This window comes from Bactrocera dorsalis, chromosome 1, assembly GCF_023373825.1.
Source record: "Bactrocera dorsalis isolate Fly_Bdor chromosome 1, ASM2337382v1, whole genome shotgun sequence".
Lineage (NCBI taxonomy): Eukaryota > Metazoa > Arthropoda > Insecta > Diptera > Tephritidae > Bactrocera > Bactrocera dorsalis.
Genome location: NC_064303.1, coordinates 97493521 through 97520292, shown reverse-complemented (window position 1 = coordinate 97520292; position 26772 = coordinate 97493521). Strand labels below are relative to the sequence as shown.

Genomic DNA, 26772 nt, shown 5'->3' with positions numbered 1-26772 from the left:
AGAAAAGCTCACATGTGTATGTACATACATATGTATGCATGTGTGTATTTATATAAGTGTAGAAGGAATACAATTGAACTACCAGGCATAAGTAATCTCGAATTTCTACTTTAAACAGTAGTAGACATAACAAATTACAAAAATCACAGACTTCAATGTAAAAAGCTTTTATTAAACACATATACCCGTAGGCAAAGGGTGATCCACTTCGAGGTTCCATACTTTTTTGACAGAAAAACACAGAAAGTTCAAATTTAATGAGAAATGTTTATTAATATTCGAAAGATCAATCTTTGACATTTATTTTTTGATGATTATCTCTTTCAAATGTTGGCCGCGGCTAAGCCTCAGATGGGCCATCCATTAAGTCCAATTTACGAGGACTCGTTCGGATATTTTGACTGGTTACTCGCGAATGACACACGTGATGTTTTGCTCCCAGACCTGAGACGAAGCGGGATTGTCCGCGTTGACTTTAGACTTTACATATACCCACAGGAAAAATTTTAACGATGTGATATCACATGATCTTGGTGGCCAACCGGCCCAAAACGTAAAATTATGGGCTCACCGAAGAGTTTTCTCAATAAAAACATTGATTAAGGCTATGTGTGGGAGGTGCCGCCGTCTTGTTGAAACCAAAAGTCGCGAGAATGATCACGAGCTTCAATTTCAGCCATCTAATAGTAGGTTATCATGGAACGATACGGTCGCCATTGACGGGTTCGTTCTCACCGTTATCATTTTTGAACAAATATGGACTGATGATTCCACCGACCCACAAGCCAATTCAAACCGTTGTTTTTTTCTGCATGAAATGGCAACACCTGAATATCTTCAGGTTGTTCGTCTTTCCAAATGCGACAATTTTACTTGTTTACATACTTATTGAGCCAGATATGGACCTCATCGGTGAACAAAATTTGGCTCGAAAACGTCGGATCTTCATGGAACTTTTTTAGAGCCCGTAGACCGAAGCGAAGTCACTTGGAAGTTCGACCGGCTTCAATTCTTGCACAAGCTTTATTTTGTACGCTTTCATTTTGTGATCTTGACGTAAAAAGCGCCAAGTCATTATATACGTCAGTTCAAATTGATCCGAAGGACGCCAGATAGACTCTCCACGGTCTTCGTATACACTCAGCCACGGTTGCTATATTTTCTCCACTGCGTGCTGGACGTGGTTTATTCGGTCGAATATTATCCAATAAAGAACGCTGGGTCTCAAGATGGTGATGGTGTTTCGAATAGTACACTTAGTAGGCCGATTATGTTGACCATAAGCTGAGCGAAGCCTACGAAACACGTTCTTTTCTTATAATAAAGTTAAAAGATTTGTAAACGTTATTCGGGTATAAGACTCACGCGTGATCTATCAAAAAAGGCTTTTGAAAAAAGTACATCTACTTGAATCACCCGTTATTTGCAGCTATGTATATATGTACATATATATAATATATCCAATCTATTTTTATTATATCTTTTCGATCTGAATTACAGTGAAAATGAGTTGAAATAATTGATTTATAATTAATCAATTAGACTTGATTAGTGTGAACTTTTAGTTTTCCTTTCTATGTTGACTAACTTACTATCAGACATACATACATATTTATATATACTTAAGTAGATATATATCAAATATTTCTATAGTACGATCGAGCATTTGGGCATCTACATATTCTTCTTTTCTTCTTCTTATTGTGTTTTCTACCCAGAAACCAGAAAAGTCCAATCCCAGTTGAGTAAAGCCGAAAACTGAGTTTCACCTGTATATTGTTAATCAGGAAAGATTCTATCCAAAATACTCCTAAATATTGATCAAATAGACCCTCAAAAACCGACAAAGCACTTTGAATCTGCCACGAATTTGTTGAGTCGGCTAATTTGACTCCTCGATTTTGCAAAATCTGAACAATTGAGCAGAAATTATTAGGGGTTTCAGTCAGTGAAAATCTGTGTAAGAGAGTTTTCTGAAAGATAATATTCCAACAACAACTGCAAAAGTAAAAAGATCCCTTCGCTTTAACTCTTCAATTCGTGGTCTTTTGGAATTTTCTTAACCATTTGATCGGTTTCCATTGTCCTTACAAGTCCTGTTTTTCACAGATAATTGATCCCTTCGCCAAGCCCTTGTCTCATTCCATGTCAATGTTTGTGATATTAACGAAATCGTTAGTTCGTTCTAATTTAAAACTTGATCTGCTGTATTTCCTCATAGATCACTGATTGTTTTGGCATAGATCGATGATCTCTATCGTCACCCAAATTTACCTATAGAGTCTGATCTTAAACCTTTTTAATGACATTGAAATAGATCACTTCAAAACCGCTAATGAGCTTTCTCAACTCTTTCCCCCTTCGATCTCCGAGTAATCTACGACAAGTTCGCTGAATTATTTGTTATTGGCAACTACATTAGATACCCTATGAGCTGTACCCTCCAAACAGGTCACTTCTTATAAAGATTTTTTTACACCTAAAATGAGTTTCAATAGTTAAGATCTTCATTTCCTACCTTTAAAGCTTTTATCGCCAACATTTATTTATGTGAACCACGATCTCTATTTGATCCACCTACGTTTTCGGCGTTCAGCGTAGCCAAGTATTCCGTAGTACATACACATGACACTGTCAAATACATAAACTCCACCCATATGGTGATGTAACTAATTAATTAATTTCAAAGATCGTATTTATAGAATCTTAATATTCGCAATAAACAAGTCATCTCAGCTTTTGCTAATGTTCTCTGCGACTCGAGAAATATCCACAGTGGGCGTTGGATTAGGCAGAATACAATGAAAGCATGTGGAAGATTTTAGAAGACTTAAAAAAACAAATGTCCAAACCAAAAGAAGCTCTTTGGAAGCGAAATGATTGATGCGCTGAAGAATCCAATATTCACACACACACTATACACACACTATCATGTCTAAGGCACATGTGTGGTGGCTTAATCCATTTTTGGGCAAACAGCAAAGTTGGTAGCGGCTGTGGCAGCATTCTTTTTCATAATTTCTTTTATTTTCATAACTGTTTTTGAGCTTTGAAGTGTCTCAGCCCCCAAAAACCAAAGAAATCTAACAAATAATCTACGCAGCTGCAGACAAATTTCCAAAACTCACACAATAATTGTGCACACAATCAAACACAACAAATAATCATTATACCTTATTTAAGTGTCTGAGCAGGGCGAAGAGGGCTTGGTTGGCCTGTCTCTGGCGTTCTAACGCTTTTACCCGTCTTTAAGCACCACACACACGCACACACAACCATACAAAGCCGAAAGATCAGAATCACCGTCAGCAAACACATCAAATCAAATCAAATGAAATCACATTAGAGTCATAGCGCGCACAACCAGTCGGTCAAGTCGGGCGTCGCGCACCTGAGTCGCTTCGCATACACTCACTTTTGTGCGCGCCGCCGCTCTGTTGCTCCCTCTCTCTCGCTCCATCGCTTTCTGGCGCTGTACAAACGATCGCCGCCGCCGCGACTTGGCGCGCAACTCGAGCACGTTCACATATGGTTATTTATGCTTGTAGATATTTACACGTAGATCAGCACAACAAAAAAGAAAAAAAAACAATGTGGATATATAACACGAAAAAACAATGAAATTAAACAACGCAAGCTCGCTAGCTGACGATTAACGAAATCCGAAATTCGAGGCGGTAGAATCTAAGGAAGCATTTTTCGTGGTACCCGGAATTTGGTTTTGGTTTTGTTTTCTTTTTGGGTTTTATTTTGCTATTGTTGTTGTTTTTTTATTGTCTACATATTATTATTTATATACGGTGTTTTGTCTTCGTCTAGTATCTTACTGGCTTACCACTATGCGCTCGAGTTCTGTATTGTCGTTATTTGTATTTCCACATTTTTTCCATAACTTCTTTTTGATCATTTTTCTGTGCGCTTGTTATACCATGAACAGGGTATATTAAGTTGCCGCAAAGCTTGTAAAAACCATAATAAATCGTGAGGAATCCTATAAAGTAGGCTTTGGATAAGTGATCGGCGTAACGAGCTCCATTTGTTTGTCTAACTATAAGTGAATTAGTCCCTCAGTTTATGATTTATCGCTATGAAATTTTGTACCCGTTCTTTTCTCCCCAAAAAACTGCTCATTTGTCAGAATCGGACTACTATAGCATATAGCTGTCATAGAAACTGAACGATCGGAATCAAGTGTTTGTATGGACAACTTCATTAATTTGACGAGATATTTTCATGAAATTTGGTATAATTTATAATCGAAAGCATTGGCGTAATCTGCAAAGAAATTGTTCAGATCGGACCACTATAGCATATAGCTGCCATACAAACTGAACGATCGGAATCATGTGCATGTATGGAAAACTTTTTTATTGTACAAGATTTCTTCACGAAATTTTGCACAGATTATTAGCTAAGACAACGCTATAATCTCCTAAGAAATGGTTCAGATCGGACCACTCCCACATATAGCTGCCATACAAACTGAACAATCAAAATCGTGTTCTTATATGGAAAACTTTTTTATTTGGCAAGATATCTTCAAGTAATTTGCCATAGATTATTAGACATAACAGCGCTATAATTTCCAGAAAAAAATTTTCAGATCGGACTGTTATATCATATAGCTGTCATATAAACTTACTGATCGAAATGGAGATACAAGTATTTTTATACCCATTTATATTGTGAAAAATGCACTTGTGCAGGGTATTATAATTTCGGTGCAGCCGTAGCTTACTTTTTTTCTCGCCTCTTGTTATTTTTCTGTGCGCTTGTTTCTTGTATCTCTGGCGCGCTCCTCTTGCCCATATTTGTGTTGTACGAGTACTACGACTCCGCAATAGTTTGTTTGAGACGCGCTTGTGTACATATGTATTCTTATGTTTTCTGAATTTTTAGCAATTTTTTTTCGTTGTTGTATTTCTACTTTTTTTGTTCATTTCAGTACGCTTCTGATTATTAAGCAGGTCGTTGACTTGGTTTTGAATTTTTATGCTTATTAAATGAATATTTGATATGTTAAGAAGGTGAAGATATTTAAATACCTTTTAATTTATACATAACTACATACAAATATATGTATGTATATTTGAGTTATGTACATAGGTGGGCAAAACTACACACATTTATTTGTTAGAAATTTGACATGCGGCAGCGCGGTCGGTGCGGGCTACGAGGTAGACGCCGCGCGCTGTGAAAATCCAAGTGTTGTGACAGCGCGCAAAAAAGAGGCAAAAAATAAAAGCAAAACGAGAAAAAAGTATTAATGGCATGTGTGAGATTGATTGTTGATTGACGAGCGGCTGGTGTCGAACTGTGTGCGCCGGTTGTGTGGTGGTGGGTTAATGGTTGGTGTTTTTGGTGGGCGCCTGCTTGAATTTCGCGCGTTCATGCAAAAAAATACAAAATTTCGAAAATTTCGTTATTGTGCGCTGTGTGAAATTTCTGTATAAATTCTCATACAATAAACATTGATTTTGAGTTTGGTGCTTGAAAGACATGCGGAAACAGTGTGTAAAACAATATGTGTGCATACACATATACAAATATATGCAATAATGATTATTTTTCACACAATATTCTACCGTATTCTCATTCCTTTATTCAACACCTTCTTGTTCCGCTAAACCGTTAAATATGTTTGTATTTCAGTAAAAATTTTGTGCTAAAACATGAGGTTATGTCAGAAATAGGAAAATTTGACTTCGAGACTTTGTAGATGCCATTTAACTGTAGTTCTCTATAAAAATTTCATATTGTCCTGATTCAACTTTTAAGTTCGGATTTTAAGTCCTATTTCAATTTTTAAATCAAGTTTGTAGGTTAATTCAATAATTGAGGTTATGTTGGATTAAGTTAGTTAGCAGTTATTAGGCTCCTGAGCCAATGTATAAGCCTCTTTTGGGATGGCATTCAGTTATTTCAAGGAATTTTGTGTTTGCCACAGTCTTCTCATATTTAGAGGGTCATTCTATATTCTGTGACAGTTTTGACATCACAGAAACCCAAGTCTCATCACCAGTCATGATGCATTTGGTGAATTTAGGGTTTTCAGATATGCTTTCAAGTATCTTTTTTCCGACCTCTACTCATGCAATAAAAATCTGGTATTTTGTTAGAAAAATCTGGTATTTTGTTTGTCCTCGTATAGATACCTAAAACATTAACCAATATTGAGTTCTTTGACTTTTTCGATGATGATCTTTAAATTTTCTCTGTCAACAGAGGTGGTTGGTCGTATGAGACACGTTTCTGATGACTTCACAACCTTCACTGAATACTATGTGCTACTCAAATAATGTTGTTCATGATTAAAGTAGACTCTCCAAACACTTGTGCAACATTTTTAAGGTTTTACATGGGTTTACGGGTTTCAAAAAATTTATGTTTTTAATTATCTCATTAAACTCTACAATAGCTCTAGAATTTTGTCCTAAATTTTCAACGTGATGCGAGTCTATTACTCGGAGATGTAACCTTGGGAACTTATGCGCTCGAGGCTAGCTAGGCTAAGTGCGCCGTCTTTAAACGCGTTTTTCTCGAAACTGTGTTTTTGAAGTCGGTTGGCAAGATTTCTCGAGAACTACTCAACCGATCTTCATGAAATTTTACAACGGTCTTTGAGATACAATTCTTAAAGACTTGTACGAAGGATATTTTTTCCGATTACAACTAGTAGAAAAACAAATGTTGCGAAATTTATACTGAAATTGTTTTTTGTAAAAATGTCTGCCTAAAATCCCATTTTTTTCCTTCGTCCAAGTTCTAAGTTAAGGTTTTAACTAAAACATGTATTTTTTCACTTTAAATGATCCGGTAAGGAGTTCTTCTACCAACGGGGGCACAAATTAAACTACCAAAAATCGTTTTCATATTATTCATGGTTAATTTAATATTTACGATAATACTGTCGACTTTAGTTCCACTTCTTCTATTGTGTATCGCTTTAAAATCGAGTTGGATTCCTTATCAGAACATAGTCATCCTAGAAAGGAAATCTAAGCAGATAATTTCAATATTTTGGGCAGTTTCAAAATGTGTGTTCTTTAATCCCAATCGAACTCCTTATCGAACCTCATGTGCTGCAACAAGTGTATTTTAGTCTTCCAATCAAGATAAATACCACACTCCGATCACGTATGTGCCTAAATATGTGATTTCTTGTCTAATATTTTACTATCTGAAAGATATTTATGGCATAATATTCGATAATTACTCACATACTTAGATAGCTAAAGGTGCTTTAAAACGCAGTTGGATGCCGTTATGTGATTTGAAAGGTTTCAACGTATGGCTGAGGTTAAAGTGCTTACACATTGCCGAAAAAAAATTGTTAAAACAAATCTACGCCACGATCTTTTCCAAAAACTCCAAAAAAAAAACAACACAGCTTGAAAAAAGGAAGTTCTTATGTAGTATAAGTACATAGTAACCTATGTGCCCATAAGAATCCCTGCGCTGAAGTCTTGCTTAATTTATTTACTTCAATCTCTTTTTTCGGGATTTCACTTTTTACAACCTTTCTTTAGACGAGATTAGGGGTGGCTTGTAGAGCAACAGCACACTACAGCAACATGCTCACGATGCGATCATATTTCAATATCAACAACAGCGGTGCAGCAGGAGCAACAGCAATACATATGTATAAATACTCAACATCCGTATACGTATACATCTACATATGTATGTTTGTACGTGAGTGTGTCTGCATGAAATGCCCATTAACGCATATTTGCACGCACACAATGGATTTATGTATGTGTGGTGGAGGGCATATGCAACTTACTTATTCTTTTTTTTCGGGATTATCGGGATCCCGAAATTTCGGGACTCATTTTGTGCACTCTAACTAATAGTGTATTTAAATGTAAAAATTAATTTATTATTGTATAGTCTTAAGAAGTTCTTTCCCAGTCATTATAGATAATAATTTAAATTTTAAGGTTATGGTAATTTTTTTCAGAGTAGATTGCATATTAAACATTCTAAAAAAATTTTGGATATTTGCTATATGTTTGTTGAAATTTCCGCTCTCTTTTATGGTATGTACCTCAATAATATCCCAGAAATATTAAATACCTTAAGCTAACTGAGACTAATTTCTCATTCGCTTCTCTCTACTTATCTCCTTCGTCCCCTCTTTTCTCGTAAAATTATCTGTTAAGGTAACAACATAGTTATTAAACAAAAATCGATGAAAAATATTATATGGATATTCTTTTTTATTGCTATAACTGCTTTCTCTGCTGACTTTGTTTGATTTTGCGAGTTTATAGAACTACTAACAGATGTTTGTTCGATTTGCCACTCTCTTATATTTTCAAAAATACAGCAGAATAATGTAGTGTATATTACATTATAATGTAGTAACCGCTTTCTATTCCATCTCCTATTGATCAATTTGGTCAATTAAACTTGTATAAAGTGGTAGTTCGATTCACCACTATCTAAATAAGGTTTTTCAAGGCAAGTAGCATTTTTTCACAGTGGATATTCTCTTATATTGCTAAGTATAACTGCTTCCTTTACTATCTCTATTTGATTATGCTAGTCTTATAGAACAATTACCTGATGTTGGTTCGATTCACAACTCTCTTATGTTTTCAAAAATATACCAGAACTTCGATTCATTTTTCTCTAAATAATGTTTTTCAAGGCACAAGAGAATATGATAATGTTACAAGCGCTTTCTTTGCTACCTTTTTTCAATTTTGCCAGTATTTGACTAACACAAGTTGCTAGTTCGATTTGTCACTCTCTTATATTTTTTGCAGTTTGGATTTTCCTCTTTTTATTTTTATCATTAGAAGTGATTTACTCTGTAGGAAATGTTTTGGAAAAGCATATAGTCACTATATAACTATATAAAAAATAATCAGGGCTTGTCACCCTAAAACTAGGCAATAATTTGCTATTACTTTCAACCTAACGAGTCGAGTTTGTAGTTCATTTGAACCGTTTTTTCGGTATTCAAACGCCTATGGCATATTTTCAATATTTCTAAAAGCCTGCCTTGGGTTCGAACTTCGCTCCACTCCCGAAATATCGCTACTCCAAAAATATGTACGGGTTTTAAGTTCTCACAACTCATCTATGTATGTATGTATGTATGTAGATAATTATGTATTAACAACACACAGATGACTATTATACTTCATAAATGCTCGCACTTACTTTCCGTGAGGAATCTTTCAAAAACCGAAAAAGAACCGATAAGCATAAAGAAAGCCATAAAGCAATGGAATGTTGTTGTTTAAGTGAAACGTATCAGATGACGAGATTTAAGAACCTCGCACACAGACTCACACGCCGTCACAAACACATTCGGTTTCGAAGTGTGTTTAAAAAAACTGCTTCTTATGCTGCTGCTGCTGCTGTTTCGATCTTCAACAAGCTGCGGCATTTTCAAAATGCACCCCCAGTGTGGTATACTTCCAGCAGGTAGATCTAGCTTTATGCTGGATTTTTTGCTTCCACTTCTTTCACTGACTTCCATGCGTCTGGTGTTTGGAGTGTTGTCTACCTGCTAAAGAGATTTTTACGACTTACAGACACACACAAACGTCTCACCGCCGTCCTATCCGTTGCTTGAATGTTGTGCGCGTTCCACTTGTACGCGTTTGCGTGTATGTGCGCTCGTGTGTGTTCGCATGTGTTCGTTTGCTCGTCAGTGTAATCCACAGATGCTGGGCATACTCCCCGCTCTTAAACTCATTTGGCAGTCAACGCAAGTGCGCCGACGCAACACCGGCTTATTGTATCCGCCGTCGCCGGAGCCGCCACTACTGCCACTGCTATTGCCGTCACTGCGGTCGCTGCCGTGCGCTCTCGTCGTTGCTTCGTCGTTATCGTTGTTGGCGCAGTCGCTTCGCAGCGCCGCCGCGTTACTCATTTGCCATACTCATGCTCGTTTATTTAGTTCGATATTAGTTCCTGTTCCTTCGTAGCGTGCGGATATACAACACGTCTGTGTCTTCGTCTCGTGCGTTGGTTGTGTAAAAATGCTTTATTTCTTGCAATTAGTTTAACATTAATACGAGTATTTTCGTCAGCGGAAAGCGGAAATACATACCAGTGCTTAATATTTCGACCAGATAGTTAAGTGTTACGAGTTTCGAATTGGAAGCGATATTTAGTTGAAACAAATTGCAACAAGAAAACAAAAATTTAAAAATCAAAAATATTAAAAAATTAATTAAAATAAATTTAAAAATTAAACTAAAAAAAATAATTAAAATAAAATTAAAAATAATAAATTTAAAAATTAAAAATAGCAACAAAAATATTTAAATCATTAAAACTAAAAATACAAAATAAAATAATTAAAAGAAAAAAATTAAAAATAAAATAAACAAAATTGAAAATAAACAAAAAATAAAAATTCAACATAAAATAATTAATTAAAAAAACAAAAATAAATAAAATAATTAATTTTAAAAATAAATTATTAAAATAAAATTCAGTGCCGTCGTAATATGTATGTACGTGTTTAGCTGACTTGCGAAAAAGTGTTCGTGCATATCTAATGAAAATATTTACATATGTATATATGCTCACATACATATATGTATATTAATTTTTATATAAAAATATACACGCTGTACCTCCTCGATAGTGTGTAGAAATGTTTGTGAAATTGTACAAACGTACCTAAATAAATACTTAAGTATACTATATATAAAGTTTGTGTGGGTTTTCCAAAAAAAGCAACAACAACAATATCAATAATAAGTATATATGTACATATATACAGTGTGCTCTTTGTGTTAATGCTGTTTAATTGCAAAATGAGAACCTGAACAAATGCTTAAATTCATATTGGATAATAAATTGTGGATATCTTGAGCGATTGTTGTCGACATACAACACACATACACATATTTGCATACACAACGCCGTTGTGCGGAATTTAAGGTAAAGCAAACGATCGTGCGGTGTTAATTATTAGTTAGAATAATACAAATTTTAATATTGGCAAACCCAGCACATACTTACATATGTACATCTGTGAACACTTATAAATATTGCTTTTGACCGCGTTGTATACACGAAGAAATTCTAAAGAAAGCGAACCAATAAAATGTTTTAATAGTCATAACTGAGACGGAGCTTGGGAAATATTAATTAAAAATTTTTTTTTTTTATTTAAAATTTTTTATTTTTATTTTTATTTTTTTTTTATTTATTTTAATTTATTATTTAAATGTTTTTTAATTTTTTTTTTCTATTTTTTTTTTTATTTTTTTTTTGTTTTTGCCTCGGATATGCTGAAATCCGTAGTCTGATCCATTTTTTTTTTTTAATTTTTTTGCCACTGCGTCTCTAATAACATTTTCCATAATCAACAAAATTCCATTTACCGGCATCGATTATACCATTAAACGCGATTTTATTACCGCTAATTCCTATATTATCTAAATTGAAGCGTTAAACAAGCAACACAGCCTAATAAGGCAGGTGAAATGCTGCTTCAAGCCAAAAAATTCAAATATACGCAGCAGTGATGCTAAGGCTGAACACATATTGGAAGAACGAATAAAGCGGCGGCGATCACATCAACGAATTTGCTTCAATCTAGTAACGCTAATACTAGAATTTTGTGCCATATTCTACTGAGTATGCTAAGTTCAAGCAATGAACTGAAATGATCGCCACTTTCTTTAAAGTTCCCTTATGCGGTTTGCTTAAATAGTCTTTACTAACTTCTTTCTAATAATTTCTAGAGATTTATATGCAAAGTTTCACATACTCTTAAACTCAAACTTTTCCCAAAAATTATTCTTGTGATAAATATTTCAATAATCAGCCGCTAGAGTTTACGACTGACTGTTTGAAGAGGATATCTTATCAACTGATTTGATTATATTTTATAATTTGAAGAGTACATATAATAAAATAAGAAACCACACTCGTGTTGGCAAAATCTTTGTGTAGATATGTAAAATTGAAGCAGAGCGATCACGTGCGATCGCGATTTCTATTGGAAAACAAGAAAAAATAGTGAATTCGCAAGTGCAAGAAGTCTTATAGCACAAAAGAGCACAAAAAGAATTTTGTCTCGATTTTGATTAGTCAGTTTGTATGTCAGCCAATTGCTATAATGGTTCGATATGAACAATATTTTCGGATATTGAGGTACTGCTCTGGATTTCTTGCATATATCTTGTCAAAGAAACAAATTTTCCATACAAGAACTTGAGTTGACCCATCAGTTTGTATGACAGCTATATGCTATAGTTTTCCAATATGAACAATTTCTTCTGAGATTGTGGCTATATCTTCGGTCATAATCCATGCCAAATTTCGTGAGGATATCTTGTGAAATAAAAAAGTTTTGTATATAAATGTTGACTAATCAGTTTGTATGGCAGCTATATGCTATAGTAGTCCGATATCGGTGGATCAAAAAAATTAGCAGTTTCTTAGAGTGAAAAGGATGTCTGCAAAATTTCGGATCCATATCTCAAAAATTGAGGGATAAGTTTGTTTGTATACTGACTCACAGACGGCTATGGCTAAATCGACTCAGCTCGACGCGTTGATCATTTATAATTTAAAGGCAATCGACGAGTTTTTCAGGGTGTTACAAACTTCTGGTATAGAAAGTGTCTCAAATACTTAAATGGTATTGATGGAGAGCAAACTGATTGTAATAACGGAAACTTGTCCTTATTAACTGAAAGTAGTGACAGTGGGTATGCTTCGACCAATCTTAGCAAGTTGCGAATCGAACATTCAATTGGTATAAATGAATAAGAATGATCAGATTGATATAATTATTGGTATTTTAATACGGTCCCCACTCTTTTGTATTGATTACACTTGAAAGTATTTTTTTAGTTGCTTTAAAAGAAGAAAGTAGAAAAAGTGAAGAAAAGTAGCAACTCGGTGACTTTGCTAACTACTTATTCATACTATGTACCAGAAATACCAGAAACCTCAAGAAAGTCAAGAAGTGCTAAATCGTTTTTAGAACATTAAAAGTCTTTCAAGTTCATTTGGTCAGAAATTTTCAAGTTCAAGGCGCATCTAGAAATAAAATATATAGCTATGACAAGTAGTCTTGTATATTTATAAATCTCCATAAAACATGTACAAATACTAGTATTTATATTATTTACATACTAACTTCAAAAACACGCTAGATAGCAATCACCTCTGCGAAATTGTAAGTTATTTACCTACAAGTGTAGATAGCTATGTCAAATATGTTAATATTGTTTCATTATAAATTAATTTCTCAACTTTTATTGTATGCTTATCTAACGATCGGAAGTCTACTTCAGCGGTTCGAAGCGAAAACAAAGCGTGCGTACACATTCAAACACTTGTAAACAGTTAGACGTAGAGCTCTTATCAGAGTAGTAAACCTATTTTCTACCCACCTTTTACGTGCATAAATACATACATACATACCTATATAAATATGTGCGAGTTTGTAGTACTTTTGGCATTATCTCGGCAAAAAAAGGGAAAAGTAAAGAACTGTTTATAAAAATAAACGATTGTTAAGCGCTTAAGATAGCGGAAAATGTTTGATAGTAAACATCAAGTCTATATATGTACATATATTTTATATTTATATACATACATACATGCAGACTAAGTATGTGTATGCAATGTCTATATATGGCCACATTTTATAGTGGTGCTCAGTTGATAGTGTGTTATTGCACCGAGGAGTTGTGACCATACTTAGCTTTAGAGCGGAACTACAATGTTTATTACGAAATTTATTACAAAGTAACGGTTTATGGACCTAACTTGATCTCTGACGGTAGTTTGTGTGAAAGCTATATGATATAGTAATCAGTTCCAAACAATTTCTGCGCATATTACGCCATTGCCTCAAGCAATAACTCGTGCTAAAATTTCGTAAGGATATCTTGATAAACGAAAAAGCTTAAAGGTTGCATTTTGTTTGTTCAGTTTGTATGATAGCAACTACATATATGCTATAGTGAGCCGATATCGGCGGCGCCGGCAAATGCGCAACTTCTTGGGGAGAAACCAACGTGCAAACATTTTCAGTTCGATATCTTAAAAACTAAGAAAAGAAGGAAGGCGGTCATGACTAAGTCGACTCAGCTCGTCACACTTCACACCATTTGTAGTCTACCCATATGCACTGAAATCTGAAGCTTTAAGTTAAGCTACTCGACACATATTTGCTAGTGAATAAGCTCTCTTAAGTCTTAACCCTCAATTCTCAACAACATCTCAAAGACTTTTCAAGCAGCAAATCAAAATTTTACTCACTAAGTTTCCTGTGTGATGCCAATATGAGGTCTATTTTATTTAAGTGAAACGAATTCTCAACAGTTTCTTAACTAAAATCTTCTCTTAACTCTCATAAAAGAGTTTTCGCCATCCTCTCTTATGATATGAGAAATCTAATTGAGAAAAACCTAAGTCTCAAAGGTTTGGTCTTTTAGGATGCCTGCGCTTGACACGAATTTTAACAGACTCTTCGGCCTCACTATCGATACTTCCTACAGTGTATCATATCATGGGGACCCCAGATGCTTACAGCGAAGTCTTGCCAATGCTGGACAAGTGCACAAGATATACTCTATTGTTTCCCTGGTCCCCTACTCTAAACATTTCCTGCAGTCTTCCCGATCTGTCAGCCCCATTCTGAGAGCGTGTGATTATTATTTTTATTATTATTAATATTACCTTTCTCTTCTACATTAAGTAGTTGTGACTTTAATGCCAAATATGAGCTCCCAAAGATTGATTAAATATGAAAAAAAATTCAGAATTTTTCTACTTCGGATAACTTGCAAAATCCGTAGGTTATTATCTTGAAATTTTCTAAAATAACTGAATAAATAAACTTTCTAACTTGAAGTAAAATATACTACATATGAATATTAATCCATGTGTATAATGATTGTGAAATATTTCGAAACACCTACTACATAGCAGGAACTAATTTATTTCCAACCTCCCTTGGGAGAAACTCGACAACCTGTCACAATTACTCCGACTCAATTTCCACCCCGCAGCGTTTTCGAGATTTTAAAAATGCCAAACAGACGTGCAGAGATTTTTCTGCAGCTGCGTTATAGTAGGTGAAAGGGAAGAAGAAGCTGCAGCATATGTAGAAATAGGTTCAAAGAAGAAATTGAGGAAAAGGAAGCGGCAATGTTGTTGTGCGCGCTCGATCCAACCACACAACAACTGATCGACGAGTTGCGCGGCAGAAGTGTAAGGTGTGCGCACATGTTCTCAAGTAGTGTCATATAAATAAATGCAATGGCATGGTATATGTATGTATGTGCGTTTATATATAGGAATGTGTGATTGTATGTGTGTTTGTATATAGCAGAGTGTAAACATTCCATGTTCGTTCCCGGTTACGCTGTTGGAGGTTCCTGCCAGCACAAATATCCAAGTGACCGGACGCTACAAAATCTGCATACAAACATACATGTATACCACATGCATACGTCTGTATATACCTTACACGTACATATATACCTAATACACACATATATACTTAAAAATATACATACATACATATATAGGTGTATTTAAAATCTCAAGACAATTGGTTTGTGTATTTGTACGCAGCGCTCATCCGCACAAATGCTTTACTCGAAATATACAGACAAACACACACACGCATATGTTTATATGTGTCTATATAGTCAATATATATACAGCTATGCACATACAAGTGCTTATTGTCAACAATAACAGCCGGGATGGCAGCAACACCAACAACAACAACAACAACATTGCGCCGTCAGTCTCATCAACAGCGTCGTCGACTTAGACTTCTACGGCGACTTCGACTTCTGTGCGATCTCAATGCGGACGCGTTGCGGTAGCAAGCCCACACGTCCCACAAAGTACAATAAGATTTGTGTGTCACTATGTGTGTATGTACATATGTACATATGTATAAAATGCTTGTGCCCATACATCTCTCCACACGCTGGCCGTTCTGTATGTCGCTGATGGTTTCGATCATTTATTTTTTTCATACACACAAACTTACATACAAACATATGTATTTTTTAATTTGCGTGTAGTTTCCGCTCAAACCGGTTTCATCATCTACATTCCTTCCCGATGTGATGTGATGCGCGCAGTCCGTACATACTCACATATCCATATATACAGATATCTGTAAGTAGCACGATGCCAAGTGATGATGCGACGTTTGCGCGCCGAGAGATTCTCCGCTGGCATTTTTTTTCTCGACGCGCCGTGCCCATCCACCAATACACACATACATATACATATGTGCGTTTGTGTGTTCATAAGTAAGTTTGTTTTGAACCCCCTCCCGGAGTGCGCGCCACAGCAAAACTAAGCTTGTACGCTGGCTTCAAAGCCAACAGCGCATGCTGCCAATGGCAGCGTTTTAGAATCTTTGCTCTTCAACTTTTTCGTACAATCACTGTATGTACATATATATGTGTGTATGTATGCCTGCCTGCTACTTTGTCTTCCAGCATACGCGTGTAAATTTGTTTGCCTCTTATTGTAATTATTTATGCTTCGTTTTATGGCTTTGCTTCTTCTCCAAATGCTTGCTTGCTTTTTTTTTTCATTCTTGATCGTTTTCTCTTCCGTCTGCGGCGTCGTCATCCGGGTCCGCCGGTTACACTCCTCTTTTGAGTGCGCTCATTAGAGCGTTCATACAACCATGCGTTCGAACGAACCAACCAAACAACCAACCGATCGTCAAGTTCATTTGTGCAACACCGCTTAACTGCCGGCGATTATTTATTCTTTGTGGGGCGTGCATTGCAATATTTTGAGAAATGTCTTCCTGGATGTACTTAATTGAACGGGTGATCCATTTAAGCCATACAAAGGCGCACTTTATGTGCTTTCTCTTCCTCAGTGAGATCAACACAACTTAGTTTTTGAAGATTTCTGGCGGATGTAGAGTATATTTTTGGAAATTTATACCCTGAAGAGGGTATAATAAGTTTGCCGCGAAGTTTGTAACACCCAGAGGGAAACATCGGTGGGTCTGTAAGGTATATAATCGTTTAAATAATTTATCGGCGATGATCTGAGTCGATTTGGACAGGTTCGTATAGACGGTATGGTTCTATACATGCCAACTACTCCCTGAAATTTAAAGTTATCGGTTTGAAATTTTTCAACTGTCTCTTTCTCCTCAAGAAATATGTTATGTGTATGTCAGAACCACCGATATTGACTCAATAAAAAGCATATTACTGCCATACAAACTGTCCCTCAATATCAAGCCTTGTATGGAAAACGTTTTATTTAATAAAGTATCTTCAATAGGTTATTGCCCAAGGCAACGGAATAATCTCAGAATTATGTTCAAATCGGACCACTACTGCATACATATATGGTATCAATCCCACAAACTGACCGATAAAACTGAAGTTCTTGTATTGAAACTTTTCCTTTGTAAAGGCTATTCTAGCTCTCGAAATTTCAGTTCCCGAACAAGACGACAAATTGAACTGTTGTTCAGTCATCGATCCAAATGAATGAATCGTTTATGAAAATGTTGCCTTTGCAAGGTTTATTGAAAATTTCTACAATCATTTTCTTACAGAAAATTTTGAGAATCTTATATAATCCTCGAATAAAGTTAGACTTTTTCAAAAGAATAAAATCAAATAGTCACGTTGACTAGAATATTTACTATTACCGCGAGTTAATTCTGGGATCTCTAGAGGATGATAGGTGAAATCGAAATAAGTTTATTAAAATCTTCGGAAATACCGTTATTTATAATTTATCTGCCGTAAGAAATTTTGTCATCTTATTTTCTTTATTTACAAAACCAATAATGATTTTGATGACTTATGAAGAAGAAAAGGCTATTTGAAAGACTTTTGTGATTAAAACATCACATAAGATTCTACCGGACTACCTTCGAGTTTTGAAGTAACTCTGCTATAATGTCGGGAACCATACACAAAAACGGTTATCTGAGGAAATTGCAGACCCTTATCAACAAAATTTAAATCGGATATGTGGGTATTCGGGTTATTTATCAACAAAATGGGTGGGTCTTCAAATTAGATATGTGGGTATTTGGATTACTTATGATCCTATAGTAACTGCTTGTATACTTCTTACTCATACATATTTGAACTCTTGCCGGTGAAAGCTTTACTCTGGAAAATGTATAGTATAGTTCAAAATCGATTAGGTTAAAAATTTCCAATCAAATGACCGCCATTTTATTTCTGTGTCTTCATATATTCTTAGCTTTTACTCCAAGCTTTACCCTCATTCGTTAATCTAACTTGGCCTCTTTGGATCGCTCACGATAAGTTCTTCATCCGATTGCTCGCTGGGTCTCACCGTCCGTCCCTCTTCCCACTTTATGCGTCTCTATGCCAGCAAGCTGCCCTCATTTGTTCTCTGGTCGCATCCGGCTTTACGTCTTTTTCGTTTTATGCATACACAAATACGCACTAGTGTACATATGTACAACGTTTCCTTGGAAATTGAAGACAGTGCATTTCTCGCAGCAATCAAAGCCGCAACAACAACAAGAACAACAATAAAAGTAACATTAGCGGCTGCAGCAACAGCAACCACATTCCAACCATCCACACATTTTCTACAGCGGCTACAAACGAGCATACACTCGTAAAGAACAACAACAACAACAACAATAATAATAGCCACAACAGGAATACTTCACAAAGTTAGCGGGTGAGCTATGCCCGCACGTACATATGTAAAGACAGGCGGACAGACCCATAGCGGCGTAGGACGTAATGGCTGAGCGGGCAGCGGCAAATGATCGTCTGTAGTTTACACACACGCACACGCAAGCAGTTCATATATATGTGTGTATGTATGTACAGACCCCCTCAAAGTAAAAATATCTTTTCCCTATCTGCGCTCAACCATATACACACATACACATACATACAGAAGACGTAAATATATTGTGTATTCGCTCGAGGAACGAGGAAGCGAAAAAGTTTCGATAAATAAGCAAGAAAAAATATAAACAATCTGTCATAAGAGCGGCCGAGAATTATAAGTGGATTTGTGTGTGCATATGTACGTATGTATGTGTGTGCCTGAAGTGTATTTGCCTGAAGAAAGCAAAGTGTTGGGAAAACAGGGTGTTGCATCAGCAATTCTGACTGTTTTACTTGGTCATTTCGTTGTGGCCACAAGCACACCTTTAAGCATATTAAGAAAAAAGCTTTTCTTTGATTGTACTGAAGCTTTAATACCCTTTACAGGTGCTTTTATACTAGCATAAAAGGGCCTAAAAGATCGTTATATTGATTTTGATCGATCAGTTTGTGTGACAACTATATAATATAAAAATCCGATCTGAATAAAATTTCCTGAGATTATAGGCATTTCTTGGGCGATAATCTAAGCCAAATTTCGTGACGATATCTTATCAAATAAAGATGATTTCCATATAAAGACTAAATCGGCCCAACTCCTCAACCTGACCTTTTATATAAATAGGTGCTTTGTAGGGTCTCCGACGTTCTCTTCTAGATTTTACAAACCTCATGGCAAGCTTTATATACCCTGTTCCGGATATAATTATATACATATACAAACATACTTATGTTTATGTAGCCTTTTCCGCTCCATCCGCTGCTCATATGCTCGCTCACCCAGTTGCCCACTGCCACAGCTGCTTGTCGTCTCCGCTTGCTGGTTTTCTCACATCTATCTACACATAACATAAATATGTAGCTATGTACATATTTACGTATGAATGTACATATGTATGTATGTATGTATCTTATTCGTGCTCTGTTTACCCACTAGCGGATACGATCGGTCTTCCTTTAACTTGTTGCACGTTGCGCGAGCGCTTCCTCCAACTTGTGCACTGTTTGATTGCTACCATTTCAAACATACAAACTTACAAACAATATATACATACAAACATACATCTGCACATATTTAAGACCATAAATTATATATGTACATGTAGTCGTTTTTGCTGGCCGCTTGCGGTTGCATTGTGTGAAACAAGTTTATTTGATTTTTGTTGCCATCATTGTTGTTGTTGTTGCTTGTCATTTTGCTTGGTATGCACACTTCCGTTTGCGGCGTCTGGGCGAACATACATCGACATCACATACATATGCACATACATACAAACATGCACTGTTGCCGCCAACTACAGCCACTGCCACTGCCACAGCGACTGCATCTTAACGGCAACAGCAACAACGGACGTTGCTGTGTTGTTGGCACGTTGCGACGTTTTAGATGTCGAGTCGAGTTTCGCAAGGTAGCCTGATCTTAATAGCCGTCATCAATCGTTTTTTTTTGTTGTTGTTGATTCTGCTTCTTGCTTGTGCAGCAGCATCAGTCGCAGCACTCGTTAGTATCGACAGCAGCAACAACAGCAACATCAAAGTTATTGTCGTCATCGTCAACATCGTCGTTTTGTATGAGTTAGCAATTCGTTGTTGTTGTTGTTGCTGCTTTTTTCATGTTGAAACTTCCATATGTGCTGCAAAGTTAAACGACAAGCATTGACATACAGTGGGCAAGTTAGATTAGGGTTGTTAATAGGCTTTGAAACTTTTGTTATCTGCTCAAGGTCGAAGGCTGGAAGTTTGGACATGAAGAGTCTAGGTACTCGGTGGTTTGATTTTTGGCGGTGGGTGGTCCACGGAACGAAAGTTAGTTCGCTGATAACTCGAGCAAGTTTTTAAATGGCGATGCTCATTTTAAGTTAAAAAAATTTTAGACTTTCGCACATAGATACACCCAAAAATGTAGCCGATCTTTCGCAAAACTGCTAGCACTGCTAGCAACCTTGATAAACGAGGAATGTACCGCGACTTTAGGTCTATTGTGCCCTCAAACTTATTGTCCGAAAATATTCGAACTGAGTTGAATACATAGATATCTAAGCAACAATGGTCAAAACCCGAAATCCAGAAGTTAAAAAAAAGTTTCTCGATTACGTCAAAATGACGCAATCTCTTTTTTTCTGTCTCTCTGAGTATTTTCTGCGTTCACTGTTCGATTTAGAGCACCAAATGTAATTGTGAAGTACTTGGGATTCAGCTCGAGAGGACTGCAGAATGATTGTTGCCCAGGTCGCAAACTACTTACATCACATGCAAGCCGGTTGGGCATAAATAACGACGATACATGCAGAAAGTATAGAAAAGTAGGCATGAGAGCGACACTGGAACATCTCCTATGCTTCTATACAGTAATATCTAGAACTCGTCTTAGATATCTAGGAGCTTCGGAGTTCAAGGGACTGGTTGAAGTTACAAAATTAGATATCAAGTTCGCAAAAGGTATTAGCATCCTGTAGCACTAACACTTCAGCTCTGGAATTACTAAGAACCCGTGTATGGCGTGGCAACCAACCAGTATAAGCTAACCTAACTTCTAATTCAATGTTGGGAAGCAGACTTTTTTTTTGAAAATAATAACTCTCAAGCGCTAACTGTTTGGACTGGAGGGCAAACACTGCTGTTGTAACTAATTTTCCTAATTTAAGGATTCAAGAGCACTCTAAAAATACTTGACATTGGCACTTTATTCTTAGAATTATGCATCCTGGAAATCAAACGTCTATCGTTTATGCTTTTTAGACAGCTATTTGTTAGTATAACAGAGTTTATATTGACACATTGATAGAATTGGGTGGCCACTGGACCATCGTAAGCACCTTTTTCAAGGGAGCATCTACCAGGAAAAACATACTAGTAAGGTATAAGTATATAGCTTTTCAGATATATTCACTTTTTGAAAACCGGTAGACTTGAAAAGAGATGGTTCAAGTTTTTGACCAAAAAAGTTTGAAGTTAATTAGTTATCCAAAATCCAGTTAATCCAGAGATCCAAAAATCATCTCGATCGAATACTGGATAATATTATCTAGAATCAAGCAATAGTCTCCAAGTACCAGAGTTCCTCGTATTTGATAAATATACTTTCGGAAAAAGTATTTCCAGTCGATTTTTGAAACTTCCCGACTGACCTAACCTAAAAACAACTTTTGAAAATTCATTTAGTTCTACATGTGAGCTTTAAGGTTTAAATTTTCCATGCCTTGCTTCATTTCCATAAAAAAACTGCTTTAAATCAGCTATTACAACAAAAAATACGTCAATATATTTGGAAGCTTATCACTTTTCACATATATTTTTCTGATTTAACATCGAAATTCGACCACACTGCACCACTGTGATGTGCGGCTGTTCCCAATACGCGCGCATCCGGCACATTACAACTCTGTCCGCGCGCGCGTCTTCTCACTTCACCAAAAACGGCAAGAAAACGGTTTTTTGGAAGGAAATTAACATATTACGCGATTAAAACACGAAATATCGAAATATTTTTCATAAACAAGAAATTGCTACATTTGGAGGCGCGCACGCTGTAAAAGGTGTTTGCGCTGCGTCGATTCGATTTTTTTTTTCTGTGCTGTACTTCAGCGCATATTACGTTTGCGTGCTGCTGTTTGCGACGCGCAAATCGGAGATCGCACGCCGCACCCAACCGAGCGACGCATCGAACGCGTAAGCGAACATACAGACAGCGCACAGCTGTGATCGCCGCGCTGAAGATGCTGTCTGTGTGGGTTGGGCGCGTTGCGCGCTGTTTCGGCAACCCGTTTTTGCGGATACAGTGCGGTGGGTTCACGTCCGCATTGCCAGCGGATGTATTTGTTTATTTGTCTGCTTTTGTTGTTGTTGGTAGATATGTATGCATGTGGAAATCGCCGCAAAACGATTTGCATTTATTTCGGTTTCGATTTTCGGCTTCAATACGCCGCCGTCTAATAACAATGCACACATACATACATACGTGTAAATATAGCTATTCCCAAGCGGAAGTGTGTGTTCAAATACACCCACATGCCCATTGTACCGCTTTAGTACACCCCTTTCACCCTGCGCCAACGCGTCGCTGTTAGTTAGTAATCTCGTATATCGATTTCGTAAACTTTATCTTATGTGTTTTTTTCTTCTTTGCTCTCCTCTTTCCAGATCAGTTCGTGTACATTCGTACGGTCGTTCGTTCGTTGTGGTTTACACTACAGCTAGCCAGCTAGCAGCTAGCGCAACTTGATTAGCAGCAGCGAGCAGTGAGCAGCTTATTGGGCGACCCAGCGACCCAGTGTCGCAGCAGTCGTATTTCCGTGTGGCGTTGGTCAACACAAACAATTAAAATCGTGCACGCGTCTCTGGTTCAAAATGAAAATGCTTCCCGTACAGCTGTCGTTGAATCCGCAGCTCGGTCTGTGGGGTGATATGTTGTGGCGTTGCCCGCCGGCGCCCTCCAGCCAATTGGCTGAATTGAAGACACAATTGCCGCCATCGTTGCCATCCGATCCGCGTTTGTGGGGTCGCGAAGATGTCACCGTCTTTTTACGCTTCTGCGAACGCGAATTCGATCTGCCCAAAGTGGATCATGATCTCTTCCAAATGAACGGCAAAGCGCTTTGCCTGCTAACACGCGCCGATTTCGGTCACCGTTGTCCGGGCGCTGGTGATGTATTACACAATGTGCTGCAAATGCTCATCATCGAATCACACATGATGCAATGGCATTTACCCAACAGTCCGGTCACACCGACCAGTCGTTATCCATTGTCGCCGCATAGCCATCCACAGACGCCTACATGGCCACCAATTGGCGCACCACCGGACAGTCCATTTCACAATGCGCATATGCATCATTTTATGGCGCCCAATTCGGTAACGCTCAGCCCGCCGCCATCGGTGGACTCACAAGCCAGCAGCCCGCCACAAAGCCAGGAACAAAATTTGGCAGTTGCCGCCGCCGCAGCAGCAGCTGCCGCAGCCGCTTCAGTGAGCGGTGCCAGCACGAGCAGCAGCAGTAGTAGTAGCACCAGTAGCGGTAGTAGTAACAGCGGTTTGGGTGTGACCAGCAGCAGCGCCAACGGTAATCTGTTGCCACCAGCCATCTCGGTAACAATGAGCAGCGGTAACGGTTACCCAGCACATCATGCAACCGCCAGCACAGGCGCCAGCAGCAATCAATCCGATTCGGATGAGGAAGGCAGCTACTCAGAGCTGGCAGCGGCCAATAGTTTGTCCAAGAGTAGCGCAGCGGCAGCAGTTGTGGCAGCACATTACAGCGCCAGTCCGCCAACAACGCCCATATTAAAGGATATGCCACAGAGCTTATCACAACAGATTACAAACAGCTTTGTCAATTCGTGGTCACAGAATCAGGCCGCACAGGCCATGAGCCAGAAGTATCAGCCGAATGGCAGTAGCGGCGGCTCAGTTTCGGCGCCGACGACGCCCAGCTATATGCAGCCCGTGAAACGCGAATTCTTTCCGGAAACCACAGAACCCAATACAAGTGAGTTGAAAATAGTTTGAGCGCGAGCTTTAATAGATATAAGATTTTTTATAATGAAACTAACCTCACTTTTCTCTCTCTCTCTCTTCCCAGATGGTCGTTTGCTGTGGGATTTCTTGCAACAATTGCTAAACGATCGCAATCAGAAGTACAGCGATTTGATCGCGTGGAAGTGTCGTGACACAGGCGTCTTCAAGATCGTCGATCCCGCCGGTTTGGCCAAACTGTGGGGCATACAAAAGAATCATCTCTCCATGAACTATGATAAAATGTCACGCGCGCTACGCTACTATTATCGCGTCAATATACTGCGTAAGGTCCAGGGCGAACGCCACTGCTACCAGTTTCTGCGCAATCCAACCGAGCTCAAGAACATCAAAAATATTTCGCTGCTTAGACAATCCGTTGCCGGCAATGGCGGTGCAACAACCGCGGCTGGTGGTACTAACAATGCTAGCAGCGCAAGTAACAGCAATACCAACAACAACATTAATAGCAACAATAATAATAGCAATACAAATAACGGTAACAACAGCAATCAGTCACCCAGTACAAATTTGAACAGTACAAATTGGACTTTGCCGCATCCACAATCGCCGCAGCGTCACCCAGCTGCGCACGGCAGTAACGGCAATGGCAACGGCAGCGCCAGCAACAGCCTGAGTCACAGCCACAATCATAGTAACGGCCTCAGCAGCCCGCACATGAGTCTACCTGCGATTTCACAATCCGCCGCTGCCGCTGCTGTAGCCGCCGCAGCTGCGGCCGCCTACGGTCCACCACCCACATCGCCGCTCTTTATGCACGCCATCAACGGTGCCTTCCAATACCTATCGAACCCGACGGGCGCACCGCCCAACTCGCCCGCAATGCCACACACCCCAAGCGAAAAATTCCAATTCGGCGCCTTAAAAGTGGAACACAACAGTGGGTCGCGTTCACCCGATCACGGTGACGAAATGAAACCCACAGATCTTAGTGTCTCAGGCAATAGCACCGAAAAGCGGCCTTACTCAAGCCCCTCGGCGGAGGATTGCTATCCGTAAGTACACACACACACACATAGCAAGCGTTTAAAAGCACAGCAGCTCATAAATCTCTCTCTCTCTCTCAATCATCTCTCAAACAGACTCATACGCAACGCTGACGGTCTGACCACAATCAAATTGATACGCTACAATAATGAGAGCCACGAATCAAGCGCCGCCAAGCAAAACGCGCACGAACAACAACAACAACACCATCAGCAACAGCAGCAAGCGCATACCGAACAGCAACAACAAGCGGAACAGCAACACCAACAACAACACACACCCATGGATCATATGGACAATGAAGGCAATGATGAGGACAGCGTTCATGCTGCTGCCACGGCAGAGAGTAATAAATATGGCGCCGCCAATCTAATGCCAACCGATCTGCGCAAGTAAACGACGTGTGGGAGAGACACAGTGATAGGAGCTAACTAATATGACAATATGCAACAAGAAGACGTTGGTGAGCCGAGCCATAAGTAATTACATACACGCGGTTAAGTTGCTGACACACACACACACACAACAATAACAACAACGCCAGGACAATCATTCGTAGTTAAGTGGGGAGTGCTGTGAGAGGTGTGTGGGCGCGAGAGAGCAACTCAGGAGTGCGCTTAATGTGAGGTGGCAGGCAATTAGTGATAGTGATATGAGAAAACTATTGCAGTGCCCAATAACTGTTTGGAGAAGTCTACAAAGAAGTCTACAAAGAAGTCTACAAAGAAGTCTACAAAGAAGTCTACAAAAAAATCTCCATAAAAGTTCTTCTGCTCTAGTGTGCCAAATCTACGTTTGTATGTAAGCTCAAGCATCGTCCAAATTGCATGAAACTCAATAATTCACGATTCCCCGGGAATTCATACCAGCATCGGCAAGTGATCGTATTCCGCTCAGTTGTGATTCATTTGCGGTGACGCATCTGTTGCACTTCGCTCAAATTAACATCTGTTTATGTATGTAAGTGGCAAGAAGTTGCACATTTTTTATTATTATTTAATTATATAACGTATTGATCGTAGTGATTGGAAGTGTGCAAGCACACAGGCAGATATTTGCAAACAAATACATACTTACATACATACATAGTATGTCTAGAAAAGCTTAGATATGTATGTGTGTAGGAGAGTATATGAAATAATTAATATATTACTTGCAAATGTCTGCATTAATATACATACATACTTTGTATGTGCATATACATATATATATTATATAAATAGTATATATAGTACATACATACATATATACATAGAACATAGTTAAGCGTTTTGTATAGTTTGTAAATGTTAGACGCGTATATTTATGTTTAGATGCATACTAATATATTATATATTCTATAAGGAAGTATAAAAAATATATACATATATGAAAGTATATATTTACAACAACTTTAACTGTATAACAAATAGATTACATA

The 26772-nt window shown here is 37.9% G+C and overlaps 1 protein-coding gene across 2 annotated transcripts in view; it reads left to right on the top strand.

Annotated features, from left to right (window-relative positions):
- Positions 1-26053, top strand: part of LOC105228744 (ets DNA-binding protein pokkuri) — a 76926-nt gene extending 50873 nt beyond the window's left edge. Inside the window, exons 1-4 of one of the 2 annotated variants that reach the window (XM_011208689.4) lie at positions 9549-10914; positions 22974-24318; positions 24412-25360; positions 25448-26053. In XM_011208689.4, the coding sequence (XP_011206991.2) occupies positions 23181-24318; positions 24412-25360; positions 25448-25748 (2388 nt within the window). In that variant the 5' untranslated portion in view covers positions 9549-10914; positions 22974-23180 and the 3' untranslated portion in view covers positions 25749-26053. Of the gene's footprint in view, positions 1-9548; positions 10915-22973; positions 24319-24411; positions 25361-25447 lie in introns of those variants that run through there. The other variant, XM_011208688.4, reaches the window with a different exon arrangement.
- Positions 26054-26772: the final 719 nt, after the last annotated feature.